At 39.1% G+C, this 27,164-nt stretch overlaps 1 protein-coding gene across 1 annotated transcript in view; it reads right to left on the reverse strand.

The window, feature by feature from the left end:
• Positions 1-27,164, reverse strand: part of VPS13B (vacuolar protein sorting 13 homolog B) — a 583,949-nt gene that overhangs the window by 50,420 nt on the left and 506,365 nt on the right. Inside the window, exon 45 of the mRNA XM_023763624.1 lies at positions 5,756-5,911. Within this exon, the coding sequence (XP_023619392.1) occupies positions 5,756-5,911 (156 nt within the window). The remainder of the gene's footprint in view (positions 1-5,755; positions 5,912-27,164) is intronic.

Here is a 27,164-nt window from a genome sequence, read left to right on the forward strand (position 1 = left end):
TTTGTTTTCTTTAGAAGGAATACATCTGTGAAAACCAAGCTGTGCTTAACTGTTATATTTCCCCTAGATACTCTGGCCATTATATATATATTTAAAACAAAAACAGTGTTTTCACAATAGCTAACATAACACTCAACTGAACTATGGGTCCTAAATTAGGAGGCAAGTTTTTCTTTAGTGTATGCGAGGGGTTAACACACATTCACGATGACTATTTTGATGCCACAGCATCACCCAACTTTAAGCAAACATTCGAGAGCTCTGAGGCCGTACGGAAGTCAGTTCGCGTTCTGGATGAGCCAGCCTGGCCATGCACCACGGCTCTCTTGCTTCAGAACCTTTGGGCCCCAGGAGGTTGGGGAGAATTTCACTGTCTCTCACAGAAACCACAGCATCTCTGCAACCATCTGGGACTCACTTTGTTTAAAGACAGAGATCGTCTTGGTGGGTTTTTATAGTTTCATTTTCAACTAAAAAGCCTGTTAAACAGGCTTTCAAATTTGATAAAAAGAAAACCTTTAAAAGTGGCCAGGAGGGAAGGCCACTGGGTGAGGGGCATCCAGCACGGCTGCTCCTCCTGGCCTCTGCGTGCGGCTCCCACGCAGGGTTCCGTGCAGCCACGTCTGCTTTTCTTCAAAGTGGCAACACTTACAGGGCCTTTATTTTGAACATTATGGTTAGAATTTCAAGATTAATTTATCAGTTGAAGACAGCTACTTAATTTTTTAAATGTAGGGTTTCTCTTTAATACACATTTCCAGGTTTCACACTAATTCCCCTCTTTCCCCAAAGCCACAAAGATGTGTACTGAAGATTTCCACATATGATTGTACTTAGCAGGTTTCAGAACTCTTATTAGATCAGTGCCAAGGAGAATAGCGATATTAAAGAAGGACTCCAGAGCACCAGATGCACTGGAAAATGATATCTCAGCCATGATTAAAAGTGTATGGATAAAGATACCGATGTCTACACAGACATACACACGTACATGTAAGGTTTTAGAGTGGTGAAGCTCCATCAGGGGGTGGGAAACATGGAAGCAAATCCGTGTGCATGAGTAGCTGTACAAAGTGCCTGGGAATCTGTCATTCAGTGGGGAAATGCGAGGGGCAGAGGAAAGGTGGGGTACAGACCATAACCAAAAGTCACTGCTCAGAAGAGCACCAGTCAATTTTCCATTACACAGGGGCCTAGTAATGTGGTCAAGGTAGACCATCTCCCCCAGTAGGGCTTCGTAATTAGGCAGCTGCAGTTTATTGCAAATTCCCAGGCCCAGGCTGAGTAGAAGGAAAGAAACCAAGAGACAGGGAGGCAGGCATCCACGAAACTCTTCTGAAGGCTTGGTTCCTATCTTCCTCCCTGACCCGGCTAATTGAGGAAATCTGTGTCTCTGATGTACTTGAACTAGAGCTAATCTCAATGTTAATTAATCTACCCTGACAATAAAATAATAAATCCAATTTAAAAAGACACTAAATTTTTGCTTGTGTGTGTGTGGTGGTGGTGGAGGGGAGGAGGGAGAAGTATAAAGGGAGAGAGGGAGGTGGGAGGGACACACACACACACACACACACACACACACAGAGAGAGAGAGAGAGAGACTGATTAAAAAAAACACTGACTAGAAAGGTCTTTCACAAGTTCAATACCCGCAGCGGTGCCTTTGAGGTTGGCACGGTGGTCTGCTGAACCTTTCAGTATCACCCAGGTTCAGTATTAACCACTCGCCATTTGCTTCTTTCCAAGTTAAATAAATTGCTGCTTCTGTGTCCCACGTTTCACAACCTGCTAAGTTTTTAAATGGCTCTAACATAGCGCTCAATCTCACCTGACTACAAGAAATGCTAACATTCAAAATATAACTGAACAGTGGGGATGTGAAAGGGACTTCCAGCTCCTCTGGGAGACGATGACGCGTCCCTTTAGACAGGTGAAGGCTGCCCCGCTTCATTACTGCTCTCCAATAGGACTTTTCTGTGTGGCTAGATTCTATTTTTTTTTTTTTTAGGATTATGGATTATAAATAGGGTAGAAGCAGAAAAAAGTGTGAGAGGCAGTCCCCACAGAAGATGATTACCAACATTAATCAGTACAAATAACATTTGGAAAAATTCTGAAATGTCATTTGGCACCAGATGTCTTAAAATATGTATACTAGTATTTGACATTAATGCAAAGAATGATTAAAAGAATTCCTTAAACTTGAAATGTATGGAAATTATTTTTGTTAGTTACGTTTTGAACCCCTCTTTATATTAATATTTTTTTTAAAAAAATAATGAACAACATAAACTGATGAACAAAAACAGATCCAGAGACAGAGAAGCATCGATCAGACCGTCAAACTTCAGAGGGAAGGTAGGGGAGGGTGGGGGTAAGGGGGAGAGATCAACCAAAGGACTTGCATGCATGCATATAAGCTTAACCAATGGACACAGACACCAGGGAGGTGAGGGCATGAGTGGGGGGTGGGGAGGCAATGGGGGGATAAGGACACATATGTAATACCTTAATCAATAAAGAAAAAAATGCTTAGTTTGAAAACTAAGAAAATCAGCAGAAGTTTTGGGGCAAACATATATTTAAAAGATTAGTGTAGCCCTAACAAGAATTTGGTGAGACAAAACAATGAATTTTTGTTAAAGAATAAAAATACATGTTTTTAGTTTGGGAATATGCATCAAGTACCATAAAAACATTCATATACTTTGCTCAAGGAATTAAATTTTATAGCAAATTATATTAGGGATAGACTCAGAAATTTAGACATCTATTTATACACAAAGATATTTATTTATAAGTATTTATTATAGTGACAATTGGAAATTATCTAAAAACCCAACAACAAGAAAATGCTGTTTCAATGTATCATATGGTAAATTAATATGCAACCATTCAAAGAAAATTTTCAGGAATTTTAGATAACATGAGAAGAATTATGTTTTAAGTGGAAAAAAAGAAGTTGAAAAATTGTTATTATAACCAGATCTCAAGTTGTTTAAAAGCATCTACATAGAAAAAATACATGAAAGTAATAATAGTATTTATCTTTGGGTGGTTGAATTATGGGTAATTTTTATTTTCTTCATTAGACTATCTGTGGTTTTAGAAATATTTTATAACAGTTAATACAAAAATAACAAAAGTGAACTAATATTTTCTGGGTGCTTTCTTTTACAAAAGGAATATAAAACATGGAAAGATTAAGAAATGTGTCTAAGATCACATGGTTAATAGGTACTAGTTATGGGAAATCTTTTACAATCAGAAAAAAGAAACAGGTAACATTTGTGGTGAACTATTGTAGTGTGTCATATCTGCTCCGGAACATTATATATATTCATTTATCCCTGAAATTTAATGTCACTCCTTGAAAATATGTAATATGCATGAAAGAATGAGAGACTTAGAGTAAACAAAACAAGTCTAACTGGTGCCACTCCTGCCTAGGAGTATTTCATCATTGTTATTGTAACGAAAGCTTGCTGGGTTACGACAGTGGGCCAGACGTGTTGTGAGGACTTTACATGTAAAAACTCATTTAATCCTCCCACTAACTTCTTGAGGACGGCACTATTACTATCCCCATTTTACAGATGAGGACAGTGATTCACAAAGGTTAAATAACTGGCAAGATCACACAGCTAGCAAGGGCACATAGCCAACTGCCTTAACCACCAGGACCTACCACGGAAACCATTTCTTCATAGAAGGACCCTGCCATTCCACTAGTTGGTAGATGGCCCAGCAACTTCATGCACAAGAGGTGAATGAACTGGGGAAGGTCAGACAGAGCTGTGTGGTCAAAGCATGGCCCCCGGACCAGAAACATCACCAACTGAGAACTTGTTAGAAATGAGCACATCACACCAAGAGTTCCTGGACCTGGTCCCGTGGGAGTGTGACCAGGAATCTATCTTAAGTCCCCAAGGATTGTGATATACTCTTCAGCTCGAGAACCACTAGCCTAGAGAGAAGGAAAGTAGGAAAACATCCTCGCTTCCCTCCAGCTTTTGAAGGCGCAGAGGGGCGTCCTCACAACAAGGTGTGTGGCTGTTGTGTCCACCTCACAAGTTCTGAGGAATGGTCAAAACTGGCTGAATGACAATGATTTCGACTAAAAATTAGGAAAAAAACCCCTCATTAATAGCTAGAAGCAACGGGAAGGGCTGCTGTGTGAGAGCATGAACCTCTCATCGTCTGGAGTATTCAAACAGATGCTGGAGGACCATTTCTCAGGCACGCTGGTGAATGAGGAGGTGCATAGGCATTCTTGGAAGATCGTGAGTGACAGAGTCAGAAAACCGGTCTGCATGAGGGGGAGGTATTTGTTGAGAGCACATCCATGTAAGAAAGTTCTGAGGGCAGATGGGAGTCAGTGACGCTGCTTGTTCTTATGACTTTCCAGCTCAACATTCACACTAGTTAGGCAGTCCCCTGTCTACTTGAAATGCCCTCCCTTCACCCACATTCTCCATGTGTTACAACGTCCAGCTCAAGTCATACCGCTTTAGTGAAACCTCTAAATTCCCTTCACACTTACTATTAGTTGCGTACGTTGTTAGGTTTACATCAATTTGTAATTTAAGAGCAGATTGTGTCACATACTTAGTACCTTTCATTTTACCCAGTTCCACTGTAGCCATCAGGTGACTGGGGAGACTACTCTATGCTTCACTTCTGAGACGCCTCGGTTATAGTTCTCATTTCACTTCTTTTGCCCACAATAGTAACATGCAATTCAGGTGCGACCTGATTAGGTGTGGGCCAGGAATACCGTGTGGGTCCTCCTGTTCACCTCACCAGTTGCTTCCTGCTCACCCCTGGCAAACAGCAATGGCGTAGCCCTGCTGCTCCATAGGGAGGCTCCCCCTTTCTGTTTCCGGGGCTGGGAGCTGCTGCTATCATGTCCTCAGTTCACTACGTTCTGGAAAGACTGTTACAATCAAGATGCAGAAGTGTATGTTCAAACCCGCATGACAAGCCCAGTTATACTGTGGGCAGTGAAGCCAGCTTTCAGATTTTCATACTTCCTTTTTTTCTTTCTACTCTTGTCATATGCTCCATGCTTGAGAAACATCTTTTAAAAACCACATTTTCACATCTTAAGAACACAAAAAAGTGTCAGATACTTTTCCCCCCACTTTGCAGTCTTGGAACTTCAAAAGCAGCCCAAAGGAAGTTTTATAAAATACGTAGAAATATGTGCTGAGAGCTGAGGTTTTATATGCCAAGAGCTAGACTGCAGTGGGTTTTTACTGCAGTGAGCATGGACTCCTAGGAAAGAAGGCTGGAGACCCAGCCCGGGCGTCAACGCTTCCTCCCAGACTATGACTGCATTATGAGAACCAAGTCCTGGTCATCCACTGGGGATTATCTAGGGTCCCTTCACTCTTCGCTTTTTTTTCTTTCTCAATAAAGGCCTTTTGGCCATTTCACAGCTCATTAGCACCTCCACCAGAGGTAGGTGGTGACAGGGAGAAGAGGTGAAACGAAAATCAGTAAATTTTACTGCTCGTTAGCAGCTCTTGTAAAAGACAAGGACAAGGGGGTCTGAGCCATCTCCATCATCATCGGGACCATCGACAGCACTTACTAAGTGCTCAGGTGCAGGGCTGCAGTAGGTGTAACTAGGCATATCACTGTGATTCTCTTTATTGTTATTTCCATTTCTTTAAGTTTCCCTTCCATTAATTACATCCAACATCCAACGACTAAGAGCTGTGTGGGTCATAAACACAAGGGAACTTACCTGTTTTTGCACTCCACTGAGTTGCTGAACCTTGATGATGAGTGAGGCAGTTCGACCCTTGTACTGAATAGTTCTAATAAAAGTCCCGGCATGGTCCACGCTGAAGGGCTCTGACCAACGCCAATTGCCCCAGCCTTCGATACAGATGTGTAACAGCTGGAGGGAAAAAAATAATCGTCATAATGCCAAAGTGCCAACAAAAATCTCGTCCTAAAATGAACGTCTCCTTGCTGGAAAACCTTCCTATTGGTAATATTTAGCATCTGTTTTCTTTCTAACCTGCATTATTCATCCACTTCCAGCTTATTCCACCAGGCTAAGAATAGCAAATATGCCACATAGAGTCAATGTGGTTTTCCAGATCACATTTTAAACCTTTTTAAAAATAATTGTCCGATCAAATGGTAAAAGGCCTGTTGAACATTTGAGAAAAGACCACTTCATTCATGTGGGGGAGAAGGAGGTTGAAATGTGAGATCAAAGAGCCTTGGTCTTGGCTGATAGTTTATTCCTTCTTTTGGCTAGATAGTAATTAAAGCTAAATTTGGTTTGTGGCATTATTTTTGACCCAAATTGCCATTCTGTATTTTTTTATTTTGATAAAGAACAAAATAGCAATTTGATTATGCAGTTTATTTAATACACTCTCCTTATGAGGTCACATATATCAAATCAGAAACACCTTCAACATTTTGAATGTATAGAAAATATCTTTTATTTTTTCTAGTATGTATTTATTGTAACTTTCACCATTTGAGTCTCCTGATTCACATTCATATTTATTCATATAGTATTGCTGCTTTTGGTAATATTTAGATTTCTTTCATGGTCATCAAATATTTTCCATTTTCACTCCCACCCACTAAATGCAACTAAGAAAATCAGTCTGAGCAAGTATTCCAAAACAACGTAATAATTACTGTTTCTTTAGGACACATGTTTATATGAAAATAAACAATGTTCCCTGTGATTATTTACTATAAGAAAATAAAACGGACATTTTAGGAAAAACATTTACATGATATACAAACTTAATATTTTCTTTTATATCACATATAAATTTTTAAAAGTTAACCAAAGGCTAAGTGCATGAAACATTTTCCCAATTAACAGAATGAATAAAACTTTGAAAACATTCTATAAGAGCTATCATAATCAGTCCTTAAAATAAATATATTAAAGATTTGCACGGGAATTGTCATAATAACAAAAGATGAAAAGATTATTTTTCAGTTTTAGCATTAAGAGGAGCACTTATAAAGTACTCAAATTAAAAAAATTTCCCTGTGTGGGTAGATAAAGGCTGGGAGGGAAGGGGTAAAGGGGAGGAAAATGGGAGATATCTGTAATACTATCAATAATAAATAATGTATTTAAAAAGAAAAAAAGAATAAAATCCATACATTTAATCATAAAAACATTTTCCCAAGGTCTTTGGTGAAATATTAAGAGCTTTTTTTTTTGGTTTGTTTTTTATATATCTTAATAAAACATTTTTAAAAATCTAACTCATTTCCCAGAAATCTAACTCATTTCCCAGCTTTTAATATGGCCCCACTCCAGTTCTTCCTCCACACAACTGCCAGTCATCAAAAGGCTACCTACCATTCAGACAAACAAACAAACAAACCGAAAAACACCATTCTAGACAATAAATACCTTTAGGGAAAATTTGGTCTTATATGCACTCTACCATAAAGTTGATATTTAAATATTAGTTACAGAAAAAAAGAAAAAACAATAGTGATGTTTGGAACCATTTCAGTTTTTGTAGCAGCGACTGGGAAAAAAGCTCGGGCACACACAGAACTAAAAGAAACAAGAAAGTTGTTTTCTTTGGAGAGACTAGTAGCTGGAAATGACAAAAAAAAAAAAAGGCAAGGTACGTAAGGTCGAGCTCAACTATATTTAATTTTGAAAATTTCATAGCTTCTAAAGAAACTGTAATGTACACCATGTAATTTTAATTGAGGAGTGTTCACATTTGCATATGAGCGCAGTTTAGGCAGCTGCTCACTCTGTGTACACAGCGTTTAATGACTGGATGTCACCAAGGAATATGCTGTCAGGTTTCACTTGGCAGCTAGTGGTTCTCAAAATGTTGGCGCAGTATTTTCTTTGAATTACAAAAATTCAGATTCATTTGGATTTAGTTCACACAGAAAAGTTAAGTAGGAGAAAAACATAACACTTCTTCCCACATGCATCACCAGTAGAATATTTGCAATGTTTGATCTACTGTTAAAAAGCATCTAAATATCATTGGCAAGTAGATGTGTATAATTTATGAGGACAGGAATTACATTCCTGAGGGGAAATCTACAAAAGGGAATTCAGCAGGCCTGCTTTCCTTGTCCTCCTTCCTGTGGTGTCATTGACTTGGGCACGAGGCAGATACCCACGGACATCAAGCAAGAAGAAACTATAAAACCAGGCATAAACATTTGAACTTCGTGTTAGCCTAGCTGATCCTAATGAGATTTCCTTCCATCATTTATCCAATATATTTTTCTTACTCAGATACCATAAGGAGGGCATGATGCTAGACACTATATAGAAAATAAGGAAGAGCTCAAGGAAGAGACCAAGAAGCTTAAGGTTTTATAGGGAAAATAAGGCATGTGCAAATAACTAATAAGAGACATTAGGAGAGGTACAAAATGATACAGGAGTCTAGAGAAAGGAGGGCTTCTAGGCTGATGTGATTAGAAGAGCTTCATGAAGCAATTGGGTCTCAGAGTCTGGGTAGGATTTCAGCTGGCAAAGATGACAGTCCATTTCTGGGCCAAAGGGACAATCTGGTATGTGGAAGTCAGAAGGTATACCTGGGGCAAAGTTAATAGCCTCGACTGGTTGGAGGAAAGGGAACATGAAAAAAGAGTGAGGAGTCAAGTCAGACAGACAGACCTAGATTGCGGTCAGCACTGATTTCCTAAGCTAAGGAATTGGTGTTTTCAGGAATTCAGGGGGTAGCTACCGAAGCCTTCTGTATAGGGGAGCAATGTATTGACAGAATGGTAAGAGTATAGTGTGGAGGTAAGAGGGCAATAGTCAGGATGACAGCCCTAACTGGTTTGGCTCAGTGGATAGAGCATCGGCCTGCGGAATGAAGGGTCCCGGGTTCGATTCCAGTCAAGGGCATGTACCTTGGTTGCAGGCACATCCCCAGTAGGGAGTGTGCAGGAGGGAGCTGATCGATGTTTCTCTCTCATCAATGTTTCTAACTCTCTATCCCTCTCCCTTTCTCTCTGTAAATAATCAATAAAATATATTTTTAAAAAAATAGTCAGGATGACAGGCAATGTAGGCCAGAAACAGGGGAGAGAGAAAGCAGTGGGCTTAGCAAAATATCACCATCCCTTTTGCCTGGAGCCCAAGGTATTTTTATGTTGTTGTTGTTTTTAAAAGTCATTTGGATATTTCCTTTCTCCTCTTTTCTATTCAACTTCCCTTACTCAGTTCCCCTACCGTCTTTCCTATCCAGGCTTTTCATTCTCTTTGGACTACTTAGCTAGTAAATAATATTTTCCATTGGGGAAAAAAATCAAATAGGAACTACTCTTGTTTGAACTTTTCAATGGAAACAGAAACTAAGCAATAAGGCAGGTTGTACAGTGGCCACACTTGATGGAAGGTCCCAAGGGGCTACATTTTCATTTTTTCCAGCAGATCCCTCTCCTCTTCCTCTTCCCACCCAGCCCCCAATGCTGTGCTGGCAACAAGACTAAATTCATAGTTTTTCCACTGAAGACCTCGTATCGGAGTATATACAGCTTTTCACTCATTTTTCCTCTCCAATACAAAATAAAGCTGAAAACGAAATTACTGATCAGGAGACTGGGGACCAGCTCTCAGGACCACCCACAGTCATGTCTGAAGGGAGAATTCCCACATTGACAGATTACAGAGGAAAGAAAACAAGATGAAATCTACAAAATCTAGGAAAACAGTGTGTACCAAAGAAGAGAAAGAGGATAGTTAAGAAAAATTTAAAAATTATCTTAATTATAAATGAAAGAACCAGATACTTTTCTGTGAACTTTATTTCATTATTTTTAAATTATTATCAAGATTATTTCTACCTAATGATTATAAATTAAAAATTTGTCTTCAGATTCATTTGCATTGTTTTCCACTTTATAACAATTTACTATATAGTAATTTGTGATGTTCTTAAAAAAAATGAAAAGCTAAAGAACTTCAAAACTTTTCCCAATCCATTGTATCCTTTATAGAAATTTTACAAGTTCTGAAAAAAACCCCCGAATATGTTATCCAGATGAAATAAATGACTGAAAAAAAATATATATACACCCATTATATTTATATATACTTATTACATAAATATATAGTGTATTTTAATATTTTAAAGCTTAGGCAACATATTTTTTTAACTTTGAAACTTATCACTGTATCCCAAGAGCTCAATGCACAGTATTGAATAAATGAATTAAGAAACAATACCCCAAAGTAAATATGCAAACACATTAGTAGTGATATTTTCACATAAAATATTACCATAAAATGAATATCAAATCAAAATATTGAGAAAAGACCCTATTTTTGAATGGCCTTTAATAGAGCCCTCTGATCCATAATTCAGATACCGTAATGTTTAAAGCATAAAGTAGACCCCTAATGGTACACTAGGTGAGTACCATGAGTGAAAATTAAGTTAAAATATAAATTTTCTTTGTCTATCTAAAATTACACCTGAAAAGCTACAGATCAAATTCAATAGATTAAAGTAAAATTGCTTGTTTGAAATGCATAAAACTGATTGTATATTTCACACCAACACATTAACATAAAAAGAAAATGAATTATGTTGCTCATTATTGTTTTTTCAAGGCAGTTGAATTTTAGGATGTTTAGAGTACTGGAAATAATGCTAAGAACGAAGTAGAAAAATTTCTGATAATGGTTAATGTTTGGTGTCACCCTGATTCAATACTGGAGTCTTAGGACCCTATATATTGTTTTACATTTATAGAACACAATCTCACACATAAAAGAATGATAAAGTGGAAATAAGTCAAATTGAATTATATTCCAGTGGACAACATGGACTCTTTTGATGCATTATACTTTGGAAGAAAAAGGAGAAAGAGAAAGGAAGTTTCCCAGCTGAATCTTTTACGAGATAATATAACGGAGGAGTCACTGTCATTACACACGTGTCAGGAAATTTACTCCTCTACAAAATGAGTGCTTATAGGTTTTCCCTCAAGACTGAATTCAATGAAGGCCACGAATACCGTACAATCAGCATAAAACAGCCTCCTGCAAGAGGGAAACCTAGCAAACTCACAAAATGTGGGTTACAATGAAAATTGTAGCTGGAGAGGGATCCTTGTATCACAAGCCTTAGATACTCATTGACTCATCAATTCTACATGGGAATTTATCCTAAGATAATAATTATAGACATGTGCAAGGATTTATCTAGATGTATGTTTTTTTCTAGCATTTTTTAAATAATAAGAATGTGGCATTAACAGGAAATTGGCCAAATAAAATATAGTACAATCAATATCAACTCTCACTTACCGGACACATATTATGTGCCAAGCACAAGATGCTTTTAATATACTGTCTTATTCATTCCTTAAAAAATCTTATAAGGTAGATGCTTTTATTTAATTTTACAGATGAAAAAACAAACTAAGAGACAGAAAGATTGAGTGACATGTCCAGGGCCTCAGTGTTGGGGAGGGCAAGGTATAAGCTTTGAATGGAGGTGTGCTTACTCAGCCTCTATTCTTAACCATACCTCTCCTGTGGAATCCTTTCAGGCCGCTGACAAAACTCACAGCATAAAAAACATCACCAATGTCAATTAGCAATAGGTTAACTGAGAAAGAGCATGTTACAAAAGACTATGTGCAGTAGGCATCCCATTTTTGTAAAATGAACAAAAAGTATATATGCCCACTCTTAAGGGAGAAAATGGCTACAAGTATGCCAGAATGCTAACAGTGCTATCTTGTGTTGGGGTTATGTGTTTTAAATCTCTTTTTGTGTGTGTGCTTTTATGTATTTTCCAAATTCCATACTAGAAATATGTATTATTTTGCAATCAGATAAAATTAATGTTATTAAGATGAAAAATGTCTAGTAGGAAGCATTCGGAACCTGCATTTCCAGTAAGAAGGTACGTTTGTATTTTAAAAACAGCTTCCTGTGTGAAGCCACCCACACGCCAGCCACTGTCCTTTTTCCCTCTGCAGGGCGGGCATGTTACTACTGGTGCCAGGCTCCCCTGCTCACCTCGGCAACCTCCAAAGCTCCTCCCAGACTTGCTCTATTGCCATTGACTTGACTCCTGGAGCAGTTTCATGTAATTAGTTTGAGTTTTTCCGTAGGGGCAATAGTGTGTGTTTGTTTGTTTTTCAATTTATCAAACATTTTTAGGATCCACATCTAAATGTTTACCATTAGCCAACTGACAGTACTACACATGGTGAATATAGATGAGTGAGGCACATTACTTGCACTGTAAATTCTCACACTACAGTGAGAGAAACAGATATTTAACAAGAAAAAAGTTTATACTGCAAATTTTTATGAGAGGAAGGAAACAACTGTTGTGGGACTCGAGATATACAGCTTGGGGAAGTGAAAAGATTGACCAGAAAGCGTATTTTACTTACCCAAAGAAACAACATGAAAAAAGACGCATCTGAAACAGAGTAAAAGATACGCAGGGCTGTGATTTCTGATAAACAAACGCAGGCAACAGCCTAACTTGGAGTGGTTCTTTTTGTACCCAACCCCTTACCGAAGTATTAAAGACACCGAAATGAAGTAAATGACAGTTGCTGGGCTGTTTGAAATAATGCCATTCCCTATGTCCCCCACTATGGGACTGTCTACCGGAAGCTGGCAGCTCTCTGGAAACAACAGATTTGAGCAGCACCCTGTTGCTTTTTATGAGTGTTTGCCACAAGATAGTCAGGAAAAACGACAAAAACAGTATCTGCGAATGAAGAAATTGTAGTTGTTCAGGAATTTGAACAATTCAGGATATCAGAGAAGCATGAAAGAATGTGAAGAAGCTTTTACTGCTGTATAGTTGAAAAAAATTAGCTAATGCCAGCTAGAAAAGAGGAACTGACTTTATCATCTGCCCAGTGGCTGGAGACATAATAGAAATCTCACCATTGCTCAGCTGATAACAAGGTCTAGCGCAGGGTTATCCACTTAATTCAATCCTATAATAAAAGGCTAATATGCAAATTGTCCCCTTGGGAGTTCGACTGACCGGGAGTTCGACTGCTCACTATGACGTGCACTGACCACCAGGGGGCGGCACGGAACAAAGGAAGGCTCTGGCCAGCAGCCGCGAGGGACCCTACCTGTGCACGAATTTTGTGCACTGGGCCTTTAGTCATTAATAAACAATAGAAATAAAATGAAAAGAAGCCAAAGACCTATGAAAAAGTACTGCAAAGCAAAGGAGAATGAGTATCATCCTTTAAAAATGAGGTGAAGAAGAGACTAGTTAAAGTAAGCACCCTGTCGCAGAATTCAGGGGAAAAAAATACCAGGAACATTTTGTGTTTTCTCTAAAGTATGCAAAATTACATGATTTCTATAAAACTGTATGAAAATATTGAGGGGAAAGAACAGTCTCATGTAAATGGAAAACAGTTTGAGATTAAAAACACTAAATGATATATAAAGGAATTAGATAAGAAATAAAAGCAAGGAAAAAATTCATTTGCAGAATAACAATCTACAATGATAGAAGCAGAGCAAGTTTTTTAAGAAAAAGACTTAAAGACCTTTATAATTATGCAGAGCAAAATGACAAATAGATGAAGAAATATGAGAGAAAATGTCATGGGTATGAACAAAAAACAATATACTCATAATTACTATAAAAAAGAAATAATGCTATTGATATCTTATATCTCTAAGTCTTCATAGCTTTAAAACCGTGCATTGTGTCACTTCACCATATAGTTTCCAATAAATTATTTGAATTTCTGTGGGCAAATAGAATGTCAAATGTCACACATTTCTAGCAAACATTAAGGCTCAATACATGTTTCAACATATCTATAACCAAATCATAATCTTTTTCGAAATAAAAAATACTAATTTTTCACCAATGACATATTTTTCACTGTTCAGGCATTAGTCTCTTCAATCTCTGGCCGAGATGGACATACTTAGAGAAAAGTAAATTTAAAAAGAGGCAACAGTAGGGTGAATAGTAGTGACACTTGATTTATTCATTATCAATAAAACAATGGGGTGCTTAATGGGTATTCTTTATTTAAAATTATCTAAACTGAAACTATTTAAATTAGGAAAAAATAATTAACATTACAAAAATTTTTGCAAAAAGATTTAATGAGCAAATTCATTTTTAAAATATAACTTTATGGAACCTATCGATTATGAAATCAGATATAACTGCATACAGTAAAAAAGTATAAAATGATATATATTTATAGGCTTATTTTAAAGAGGTCATTTCACATTACACATGTATTGTTTTCATGTTTCGAAAGGGTGTGAGCACCCCTATATTCAATGATACACAACTGAAAATATATGAATTGTGATGCCAATAGCTCCCTTATATTTAGAATTGTGTGACAGTCTTTGAGATTATTCACCTTGACACTACCACAGAGGGCTCTGATATGTGTATGCGTGTGTACAGAAAAGGATGGTGTGTCTATAAAATAGAATAACATAATTCATATTTTCTTTAATAAATAAAAACTTTAATTGCTTAATTGAGTTGAACTATCAGCAGGAGATTTGGTACCACGTAGATACACTTTCTTGACAGAAAGATAGTCAGTGGTCGTCAAACCCTTGGCTGGAACCAACTCTTCAGTGGAAGAGATAAGAGTATGTTGGATGGAAATGATAAAGAATAATTTAGGTGAGAAATGGAAGCCAATAAGATAAGCAACTGGAGATAGATCCCCTTTGATCATCATTCAGATTTGGATGCATATTTGAGTTTCTGAGCCCAAGTGTCAGGTTTTGTTTGAAAACCAATTTTGACTAAATACAAATATAAACAATAGAGACACCCAGCCAAAGTGTCAAACAAAACTTTCTTTGAAATATCTCTTAAATGTAACATTAGTCATTCAGCAAAATTTAGCTTAGTGTAAAGTAGAAGGCAGGCCAGCCAACATGTGTCCTAAGAAAAGATCAAGTAGTTTCGTGCAATCTTTATTTTTAGTCATCATGGCAATTTAGACAATTTTAATTGTTATCCCTAAATTTTAATTAGCAAAAAGCAGTCAACAGATGGATATGAAAGAAATAAAAAAATTTTAGTTATTTATTTTCATTGAACCAAAATGCCTTGCCATACTAAGAAAACATTTGTATAAAGGTTAAATAAAGTATTTCGTGGCAGCCGCTGCTTCTGAGAGCCTGTGTAACAAGAAACATGAGCCAGCCAACGTTGTGCAAGTGGGTTTGCTTTCCCTGTAAGGGAATGTGGTATCGAAGACCTTGTCCTAACTCATTTTATCCCCAAGTGTAAGTCAAGCAAGTCAAACATGAACTAATGCCTGAAGGGAAGTCCTGGACTCCAAAAGTATGGATTATTTCACATTTATCTTAAAATCTGTTCTCAGAGTTCTTAAAATTCACTAACTTGGCAAGTCGGGAATTATCATGAGAAATGAAATAATTTCGTAACTATGAAGTCATCCAACATTCCATGCATCTGAGACTCTTGGGCTTGGCCATGTCTTGGGCATTACTCTGACCTTTAGATAATAAGCTCTTCAATATCCTGGTCAGCATGGAAATAATTAAAACGTGCCCCAGAACAACAGGGATGCCATTGTCTTTAACGGACTTAATGCTTTTGCTGCATGGACTTGTGGTAATAGGTGACGATGAAAGACAATCACAGTATGTACGCTGAAATCTTTATAACATTCTTGATCAGTATTTCCCATTACTTAAAAATGGCAAAATACCATGCTTTAATGGTCCAGCTGCATTCCCTTTCCCCAAGCACTCTGTATTAAAATTCACATTTAAAATTAGTTTCGTAAAGGAACTTTATGTTTAGACATCAAGAATTCACATTAGCAGAGCACTGGCTTGTGAAAAGCCTTTGAGTGTCTTGTAAAAAGCTTAAGGAATCTTCAGTATACTTTTCTCCAAAGCTGTATTTCAGTATCTAGAATTTATTGCCAGTGGGGGACAGAGAGGCCATTAGCAGCACCAGCAGTCATTCCTCTGGGTGCTTCGCAGCTGAAATAATCCCCAGGCACTCCCTTTCATGCAAGCTTGTAGAAAACCCCAGAAACCAGCCTGTGATGGATAAAGTGCCCTAACACAATCCTATCTTTGCCATTTCTTGTGACAGACCTTACCAAGTCTTAACGAGGTCATACTGCAAACCATTTTCACAAAGAAACTTTGAAATATATAGAAAAAAAACAAACCTCAATCCAAACTTCTGCCTCTCACTTAAATAGAGTCAATATATTTCCCAACAGATAGTGAAGAAATCACAAAGATGCTCTATCCACCAGCTACTTCATGACCCAAACTGTCAGGCCCATTCACTTCTCCTGGTAATTTCCCAAGGCCCTATAACCTTCCTCAGAGAATGTATACTATAACATTCTTATAAAACTGGGCCTTCTTATAAAACTAGAAATATTCTGAGAAAGGTGAAGGAACTGCGTCTACAGCCTTCCATTTGCTGTTTCATTACGGCTTAAAACGGAAATAAAAATGCAGCCGATGGTCACTGGTCTCGGGTATTCAACTGGAGTCAGTGTTTACAGAATATTTTGGATTGCAATCCGTGCCAGATGGTCCCAGGCACTGCTTGCCTCACTGCGGACTTTAGCTATCTTACTGTCAGCAACAATAAGCAGCTTGCGACTGCCACTGGGGAGGGAAGGCACACAATCTTCCTCCCCAAGTGGACCTGCGGAGAGCTGCCCACACAATAGCCAGGGTGACACTGCAGGTTTCTGGAAACCTACTTCCATGACTACAGATAGAGACAATATATGGCAAATTTAACTTGATGTAGTTTTAAATTCAATAATACTTGGTAATTGTACAACGCATGTCCAATGTATGATAAATAAGAAATTTTCACAGTTAAACCAAAGTGGGGAGTTAGACATGCATGTGGACCTGAGGATGGTCTCGCCTGAAGTGCACTGCTAATCCCCTCCCGTAGCGCTGTCCTTACGATCCCAGAGGCCACTGGGAGGCCGAAGGGCTGAGGTGGGGAGACCAGAGTCCAGGGCACTGACCGTAAACTGAAGGACACATTTTGAGATCAGAGGACCTATTTTTGTGTGCCTATATAGAATACACAACATCATCCAACATGATGCAAAGAATGTTGCTTATAATTTTCATACTAAGATAATTAAGCTTTTTTGTGTATGTTTGTGAGAAATGTCTGAAATGTTATGAGAAGTCTGAACACTTATATGTTCTGTGAAGATTTATTGAATGCCTATTATGGGCAGGATACAGGACTAGATATTGTGGAAAATCACTCTTTTAAAGCCTCCTACTTTTTTTTTTTCCATTTTCCTTTCAGCAAAACCCACACCAACCTCACATTTGCACAAAGTATGAGGCTTTTATGGGCGTTACAAATGGTCACAGATTTTCTCAGCAGCTCTCACTAGAAGGTGAAGCCTTGTCCCTTACCCTTTGGATCTGGCCTGATCTTGAGACTTGCTCTGCCTACCAGGATGTGGCAGAAGAAATACCGCATGACTCTGAGCTCAGGCTCAACAGGCTTGCAGTCTCTGTTCGTGAGCCCATCTGGGCTGCCTGCTGACAAAGTCACGTGGAAGAGAACCAACAGCACCTGGGCCAATGGCCTGTCAACTACCAAAGACATAGGTGAGGCTGTGGGACCACCCAGCCCAGCTGGCCTACAGCTGGCCGCAGCCTCATGACTGAGCCCAGCAGAAGAACCTCCTGATTGAGTGCTGTAGATTTCTGACCAACAGACTCAAGAACTAATATTTCTTTAAGCCACTAAGTTTTCAGGTGGTTTGTTTGGCTGCAGCAGATAAGTGGTACAAACTCCTCCCACCCGCAGTCAATCCTTCTACCTGTGATCTGGACTCCTCCCTCTGCTTCCGTTCTAATACCTTATGACATTAATCCTTCTTCCTTTAGTCTGTACATCATTGGCCTCTTCGCTGTTTATTTTTTCTTATATATGATCATGCCTAAGTGTCTTCCATTTAAAATCCTCACTTTCTCTAGTTACTACCCAATCAAGATTAAAAAAGAATCATGTTCAGTCTCTTCATTTCTTTACCTCCCATGCTTCTCTCAACCCACTGCACACCGGCTTCTATCCCTATTTTGTCACTAAATATGCTTTCCTTGAGCCATCAGTGACCTCCCAATTGCCAAATGCAATGGCCTCTTCAGTTCTTGTCTCACCGAATCTCCTTATGGCATCTGACAACACTGACAATTCTACACCTTCTTCGGAGGTGTTTAGAACACCTTTATGTCCTAGTTTTCCTGCTATGTCTTGGGTTTCCTCATACCTCTTATTCCTCCTCAGTGGACCTCATTCCTCAGCTTAAACCCTACATTCTACCATGAGTCCTCATGGCAGCCCACTTTCTTGACAGCCCCAATGACCCTTGGCCCGTTATTTGTGCCTTTGTGTAGTCCCTTCCACACTGAATAGGGCTGGTCCATGTAACCACTAGGATATTACAGAAATGACAATGAATGACTCCTGAGGTTAGGTCATAAAAGACACTGTGGCTTCTTATTCTATCTTGGTCCGGGAAAAGCCTGCTGCTACATCCTGGGAATACTCAAGCAGCTTCATGCAAAGACCTGTGAAGCAAAGAACTGAGGCCTCCTGCCAAGAGCCATGTGATCGAGCCATTTTAGAAATGGGTCTTGCAGCCCAGCCCAACCCAGCCTTTAGATGACGGCAGCTCCAGCTGATGTTTTGACTACCTCCTTATCAGAGCCTCTGAACTCAAGAGCCATTCAGTGAAACCACTCCCAAACTCCTGGCTAATGAAACTGAGAATAACTATTTGTTGTTTTATGTACTCAAGTTTTAGAGTAATTTGTTAAACAGCAGTATGTAACTAATAGAGATTTTGGTATCTGCAAGTGGGGTGCACTGTAACAAAAGCCTAAAATGTAGGAGGGCTTTGGAGCAGCAGGTGGACAGAAACTGGAAGGACTTGGGGACTGTTAGTGTCTAAGGTGCTTCAAAGGTATTAATAGGAACTTGGTGGCCTTCGAGGAGGCTGCCAGTGAGGACTTTAGGAAAATGTTATCGGGAACTGGAGGACAAGGGATCCTTGTTATGTAGTAGCAGAGAGTTTAGCAATACTATCACATGCAAAGTAGAAAGTGTGCCTAATAAACCACGTGATCTAGCTAAGGAGATTTCCAGGCAGTGCCTAAATGCCTCCTGGTTTTAATCTGCTGCTTATATTAAAGTCCGAGAGGGGTGATATAATCTTAAAAGAGAACTATCTGATAATAAAGATCCAAGATTCACTAATTTTCAAAATTCCCAGATTTCCAGATGGCAAGTGATGCTAAAATCAAGAAATGGCTTCCAGGCAAAATCATATCCAGGGCATGGTCTAGGAATGAAGCTAAGGAAGTGGCTGTAAGCCCACTGTTAAAGACCTCAGAAAGATCTAAATCTGTGTCTCAATGAGCTATTTAAACCATAGGGCTTCTAAGCCACGTAAGGGTGATGTCTCTCAACAGTGTCCGCAGAATCGCAAAGTGGTGAAGAAATAATCTTGAAGAGATAGATGAGTGTGATTTTCTCTAGGGTGGAGGTGGAGGTGGCCATAAGGGGAAAATGGTGATGGGAAAACATGAAAAACTAAAAGGCAAGTAATATGGCCCAGTCAGTAATATGTAAGATTCAGCATATTGCTGATAATTAAGACATAAGCAGAGAGAACATAAATAATGTTCATGAAGATTTTCAAGGCATAATTCTTCTTAGAGACAAGGGAATATTAAAAAATACCCAATTATTCAAAAGAAGGAAGAGAAATGCAAAGGAACAAAGAAGAGATGGGACAAATAGAAAACAAATATCAATGGTGGACATCAACTAAAATATGAATATGTATTTTACAAAAATATAAATTTTTATCCTCTTTTAAGTCCTTTGTGCTGTTGTCATATATTTAACTTCTATGCAATTTATAAGCCCCATAGTATTTTGTTATGTTTAATTTCAGCAGTTAATTACTTCAAAAATAATTAAGATAAAAGAAAGATTAATAAGAAATCCACAAAATTGTTTAAAGAATTATATTGGCAGAAACACTGCCAATTTAGATGGAAGAAACAAAGACAGTACAAAATGTAAAGAGGTCTTTGAATCTTCAAAATTCTAGGAATAGAAAGCAGCCTGAGAAAACAATGACGTGTGAACACAGGATACTTTCCATGGAAAAGGATGGATGACTCAGAGGCTTGGGCCAAGGGTCTGAAGCCATGAGCCATAGACAATTATTCCCAAGCAGAAGTATGAGTGATTCTAACCAAGAAACTTGCAACATTAATCTGGTTGGATTTCAGATCTACTTCTCCCGTTTCCTCCTTTCATGAATGGGAGTGTCTACAGTAGTTACCTGATGCCTGTGCCACCACTATACACTGTTCTACAGCAAGAGATAACTAATAAAGCCCTCTTGGCACTCTCTCCTCAGCATTTTCCTCTCTATCCACTGCTTTGTAGGCACTGATGATAGGCCAACTTTTTAACCTCTAGGCCATACTATTCTTTTGAGCTCCTGACCCTTAAGTTCAATGGCCACTTGGACATTTGGTAAGAAAGGGAAAAGGGAAAGGAACCTTTTGTTACAGAGAGCGGAGTTCTTTACTAGGCACTTAATGTTGTTTCATGAGATATTCACTTATTTTTGCAGAAGAGGAAGTTGAAGCTCCAAGGAATTAAGAAACTGCCCAATCTTACACAGCTAACTAACCTTAGGGGTGGAACCCAGGTTTATTCATATCGGGAGGCTCGATTCGGGAAGTATCCCCTTCCAGGATCACTCAGGCTGGTGCAAAATTTATTGCCTTGTGGATATATGATTAGGGCCTCCTTCAAGTCCTGGGGGCTTCCCACAGTGTCCTGCCCATGGCCCTCTGCATAGGCAGTCACAACAAGGCAGTCTGCTTCTGCAAGGCCAGCAGGAGCCTGTGTGTCTCCCTCGCCTCACAAAAGGGGCCAATTGCTCTTTTAGGACTTTTACCTCCCAGAATTATCTCTTGCTTTTCTTCCCTATGTTAGTGTTTTACTTCAATTCCCCATCATTTCTCCCTGTCTAGAACTACTGCAATAATATTCTGATACTGATCATGTCTATAATAATTTGTTTACTCTTCTGATTCCCTCATCCTATATAATAAAAGGCTAATATGTGAATTGTCCCCTTGACCGGGTGTTTGACCAGGAGTTTGACCAGGGAGCGGGGTCAGGCTGCCAACCATCCATGGCCCCTCCCCCTGGCCAGCCCCTCTCTCCATCGCCACCCTCCCCATTGGAGTGGGCCAGCCGGACCCCACCTGTGCACAAATTCATGCACCAGGCCTCTAGTTAGACAATAAGTTTCTTAGAAGAAAATTACATATTTACAAATGAATAGGAGGGAGGGAAACTAAATAGTGAGAGAGAAATAATGGCAAACAAGAGAGCTTGTGAGTAGACTGAGGAAGGCCTTAGATGCCATGTAATTTGGAAATATTTAATAGATGGTGGGAGAGGCTGTGAAAAATTTTGGACAGAAAAGTGTAATAATCAAAACATTACTCAAGAAGTAATCTGCAGATAGACTGGCATGGGGGCAAAGCTGTAGCTAAAAGAATAATTGAGAAAAACTGTAATAGTTCAGATGAGGAGAAATAAAGAAAACATTATTTAATTATTTAATTAATATATCATTACACTTGCCACTGACTTAGTCTGCACATAATTTTTTCCAGGATGCTTAAATTAACTTCTCTCCGATTTAGCAATCTATACCCCTTGTTTAAAAAGTTGAGAAGTATATAAAAGTGTAATAAAGTGAAAAATATCACCTTAACCCACCATTCAGAGGCAACTACTGGTAAGAGTTTCACGCATCTCCTCTTATTTTTCTTTGCCTTTGTTCGTATATTGTAAGGGCCATTCTGTAAATGCAGAACCTTTATTCTGCTTTTCTGACTGCTATACTATGGTAGCACTTCCTCTTTCAATGTAAAACTTTAGAGGTCCCATAACAGTTAATCTTATAGGTATGCCAGATTTTTACTTAACTTTCCTCAAAGTGAACATAATGGTTTTTAATTTTTTGATACTATAAAAATTAAATTGTGATAAACATTTTTATGTATAAACCCTTGCTTTAATTTGAATTATTTCCTGAGAGTAGGTTATGATGATTTTAATAGCTTTGACTCTTACCAATTGCTTTCTAGAAAGGAAGCATTAATTCCATTGCACCTTCAATGTGTAAGAATGTCCTCTAAATAAATTGTAACATGCATGCCACGTACAATGTAACACAAGAGGCAAACATCTGAAAAAATTTATCAATTTGAACAGTTTTGTCAACACAATGTATTTCCCTCCCTAAGTCTGCTTTTAAATTTTCTAAATTGTAACTGTGGCAAGGAATGTCTTTCTCTAGATATATGAGTACTTGCACTTATTAAATGAATAAAGGAGAGTGGTAACTGAGTAAGAAATATAATCTAGTTAATGAAACTGCCAGTTGGGATTACCATAAAATAAGTAGATAATACTCAAAATCCATTATTTTCCCCTTTAGATAAGAGAAAAATGATCAGATTTCACTCTGAAATATTTTTACATACAAAAAGAGAACTGGAGAACTTTTGATCTATACAGGCCTAGAAGGAGTACAATAAAAATATTTTACTACTATGGGGTGAGTACAGGTTGATTATATGTGTTAGGTATAAACTATTACTTATCATTCCTTACTTTCTGAAACATTTTACCAAGTTTTCAAGTGACAGGAATACCATTTAGATCAGAGTAAAAATAATTTAATATCAAACTGTTAGTGTATTGAATTTTGTTAACTGGGAGGCCTTAAAGCAGGGCTGGCAAGTTGTGGCATGTGGGCCAAATTTGGTGCAGCGTCTATTTTCATATAGCCTGTGAGCTAAGAATGGCTTTCACATTTTTAAATGGTTGAAAAAAATCAAAAGAATATTTCGTGATGTGTGAAAATTACTGAAATTCAAATTTTACCGTCTATAAATAAATTCTATTGGACCCAACCACGCTCATTCGTTACGGCTGCTTTTGTGCAGAGCTGAGTAGCTGCCACGCAGACTGCGGCCCTGAAAGCCCACACAGGAGACGGAGGCCGGCCTCTGCCTTAAAGTAATGCGTGCTTTCTATTTTCTTCACTAAATCTGATGCTGTAATGGGGACTTCTGCTGCTCTTCCAAACTAATTCTTACCTTGTTATATTTTGCATTTTTAAATATCTGCTATTTTTCATGAGCTTATGAAACTTTCTAGGATATCCATTTTGAAGCAACATTTTATTATTTTCTTTAGATCTGTCTATAGCACATTTTCACCCTGCTTCGTGATTTACTAACATGAAGTCACTGAGATTTGGAATTCTGCAATTCCAAAAACAATGTACAATCTGTACGTTGTGCATGTTATAGGGGTAAAAGCAAATGTAGTTCCTTATGTATGAAGTAGAAGCATTCCTATTTCAAGCAGTTTAATTAGCCAACAGTGCTCTCTATTAACCAGTAAAGGACTTTAACTCAGAGGGAAGGCGGGGGTGGGTGGGAACTTGTATGTATATATGCATAACCCATGGACACAGATAATAATGTGTGAAGGGCTGAGGTGGGCTAGAAGGGGTCAATGGTTTACAATAAAGTTTAAAAAAAAAAGGAACTAAACAACAACAAAAAAGGACGTTAACTTAAACAGACTATACACAAATCCTCCCAGTTGATGGAAATGTCACTATACTTGGTTTGGTAAATTAAACATCGCTTCCCTGACTCTGAACGGCCCATATTCTGGGGAAGGAGTCCATACACCACACTTCCGGTCCCTATGTGAACTCTACAGAATGTGAAGCACTTCTCTGAAGACCAATCCCTCGCTGGTTATTGTACTCATACAACCTGATCTGAAGTCTACTGGGCTGGGATATTTAGGGCCCTTTGTGGTGGCAAATATGGCTGTGCGGCTGAAAAGATTCAATTATTCCCTAGGAAATAGTTTTGTTCTCCCTCCGATTGTTTAAGGTAGCAACTGTTGTGGGATGACCAGCATTTTAAGTGACTCTGCCTGAGAGGGTGTGCTGGAAACTCTAAGGAGAGTCTTTAGCTTTTCATTTCTAAAGGGTTTTTCAGCTTTGGATTTCCGTGTTTCTTCCCATCCTGCTGGGACTTACTGTTGTTAGCAACCTCCTGTGTGGTTCTACGGCATGTTGACCTCTTTGAAACCTTTCCAGGTGTCATTGCCACTCTCTTGATCCCTGCAATCCAAGCTGCATTGTTTGGTGGAGTTACGTTCTGTGAACTTTAGAAATCCTCCCTGCGACTATGAATTGACTAACACCCAAGGTAGCATAAGCAGCAGACACAAATGTTCCTGAAACCACGCCTGCTGGGCAGTGCAGGATGTGACTTGGAGCCTGGAAAAGAGAACAGTTTGCTCACTTGCGAGGCTATGACTACCTCCAGGTGCAGTTTGAAGCTAAGTGGCTAGTTTTTCTTGATCCTCAGATGGAACCTTTCATTAGAACACAGCAGAATCTGTGATTGTGGATGGAAGGAATTCCATGAAGACCCCATGGGCCCAGTAAGACCTCTGGCTTCAGAGGATCCTAAAACACACTTCCTTCAGCATATGTGGCTGTGGGAGAGAGCCACTGTGGTTTGCTGTTTGTTGTCATTTTTTTTTTTAAAGAAATCTGATCTAAGTTTAGCCTAAGATTATAATGAACACAGCTTATTCTAAAATTTGTGTCCAGAGGCTGCAGTTACAGATTTAAAAGAAAAAAAGTTTAATAGACACCTGTCTTACTTATGTCTCCAGTTTGTCATTAAAAATTATTTGTTTTTGGTAATACAGTTAAGGCTTTGTAAGGATTCCTACTTGGACTAAGAACCCCATTAGTCTAGCTTTAAAAGTGGAGTATTAGACAGTGATTTCCAAGCCCTTCTTTTAAAGCCTCACAGCTTGGCTATCCTAACAGACAATTCATGCTGCCAAAACCTAGGAGAGTTTGACAACGTTTTGAAAATAACACTATACTGAGAATGAAAACATATGGGATGCCAACTCTACTGCTATCTTAGCTTAATATTTCTAGCTTTCTCCTTGCCTAAAAATATGCATAAGAAATGACACAAAGCACACAGGGATACTGTGAAAACAAAATTAGTGATAAATACAAAAAGACTTTGGAAACGTGCAAGAGCGTTAACATGAAAGGTGTTGAGGCCGCGGTGGCCGTCCATTCTTTCCCGTTGGCCTCCTTCCACCCACCACTGTATGCCCATCACATGAAGGGCGATCACAGAACAGCTGGCTCATACACCACCGAGCCAGCTGTTCTCACGATCTCCCTTCCCATGTGGGCTCCTGTGTCCGGGGAACCCTGAGGGTCAACAGGGCCATGGTGGTCCATGCATCTTAGGGGGCTGTGAGGGGCAGTAAGCCTCCTCTGCTTCACTTCCTGAGGCCAGCAGCTGTGTGTGAATGGGGACGAGGCGACAGGTACAGTCAGTGTGATAGTGGGGAAGGGCATGTAGTGAGAATAGAGCCACCGTTGTCTGATAATTATTCACCTCACTGACTACAGATGAGAAGTTTTCTTACTGACCCTGGGGAACTGGAGGATGAAGCAAGGCTGTAAAGAGATGCCTCGATGGGTCCATGACTCAGAAAATACATTTTGAGAACAGACCAAGGACAGGACACGCTTTGATTTGGTTGCTGTGCCCAGACCCTGACCCCCTCAGGAGCGCTGACCATTCTCCGGTCCCAGGAACGGGCTGAGATGGCTATAACATCACAGAAGATTTGCCACCTTGTTATTGGACTCTGAGCTCCTGAAGGCCGGACTGCAGACTCTACCCTTCCCTTTCCCTGTTACACTTGCAGCTCCCAGCTGCATGTAGCTATCTTCTCCCTCGTGTGTATATAACCAGCCAACTGGCGGGGTGGGGGTGGGATGCAGAGCAGATTTTCGTGGATGACCTGCTGCTCTCCCATACCGGTGGCGTTATTGGAATAAATGCTCATATACGATTCAACCCCGTCTCTGCTGAATTGGTTCAAGTAGTGACAGGCAGCCTGGACCCCTTGGTTGCCGTTTACAAGTGGACGATAGCCCATGCGCAGCTTCTCAGAGGCCTGCTTCCTGCCACGGCTAATTCACTGCTGTGAATGCAATCACCATGGAAACCTTTCAGAACTCTAAAAGGCGACAAGTATCAACCCAGGTTGTCTGGGTGGCTGGAATCATAGGTGGTCATTTTCTTATTTGGTCTATATATCTGTATGTTCTCACTTTTGCAATGAATAAGAAACAAAGTAAAAAGGAACTTAATTTTAAAACAAATAAACAAAACACCCTTTAACTATATTATAAGAGGCAAATAACCAAACGACTTAAAAACTCTCTAACACGGAAATTTCTCAAGAGGAAAATTTGAAAACAAGGGCATGTCATTCACTCTAAAATTATGAGTGCAATATTATATCATTTGAAAAATATTTGTAAGAACTTTTTACTAAAAAGGATTTTTGTAGTTTTAATGTCCTGTCAAATTAACTAGAATTGGATAAACAATATACTTAAATAAGAATTGTACTGTATCTACATTTCCAAATTTTATAGTAAGAGTGTGGCAATTCATGAAACAGCAAGGAAGAAATCAGAATCTAGCTACTGGGGCGGGTGGGGGGGGGGGGTGGGGGGGGGTGGGGGGAGAGCAAAGCGGGAGCCCGAGGGCATAGCATGTCCTGAAGCCGGTCTATGGAAGCTGGTCCCAGATGGGAAAACTTGTTCTCTAATTTAATGACTTTCTTTTAATCACAAGCAGACAGTTTCCTTATTACCCCGAGTGTTAGAAATACGTTATTCCTGAGAGCACTTCCTAGGGTTTCTTTGACTCATTTAAGACCACATCTTTGTGTTTAATTCACCCTCATATTATCCCTCCGGGGCACATCCCTCTAATTATTCCCATCGAATGTGACAGGAAAATGGAATTACACTACTTGGAGAACAGACATCCTTTGGTATGTCTCTCCTCAGTGCTCCCTTGGGCATATTCTGTTGTCCTGCTCACTTCATTACAGACCAGGAGCTGTCCCTCAGAAGGCGAGGATTACCTTTGA

Source organism: Myotis lucifugus, unplaced genomic scaffold, assembly GCF_000147115.1.
Source record: "Myotis lucifugus unplaced genomic scaffold, Myoluc2.0 scaffold_294, whole genome shotgun sequence".
In the NCBI taxonomy this organism is placed as follows: Eukaryota; Metazoa; Chordata; class Mammalia; order Chiroptera; family Vespertilionidae; genus Myotis; species Myotis lucifugus.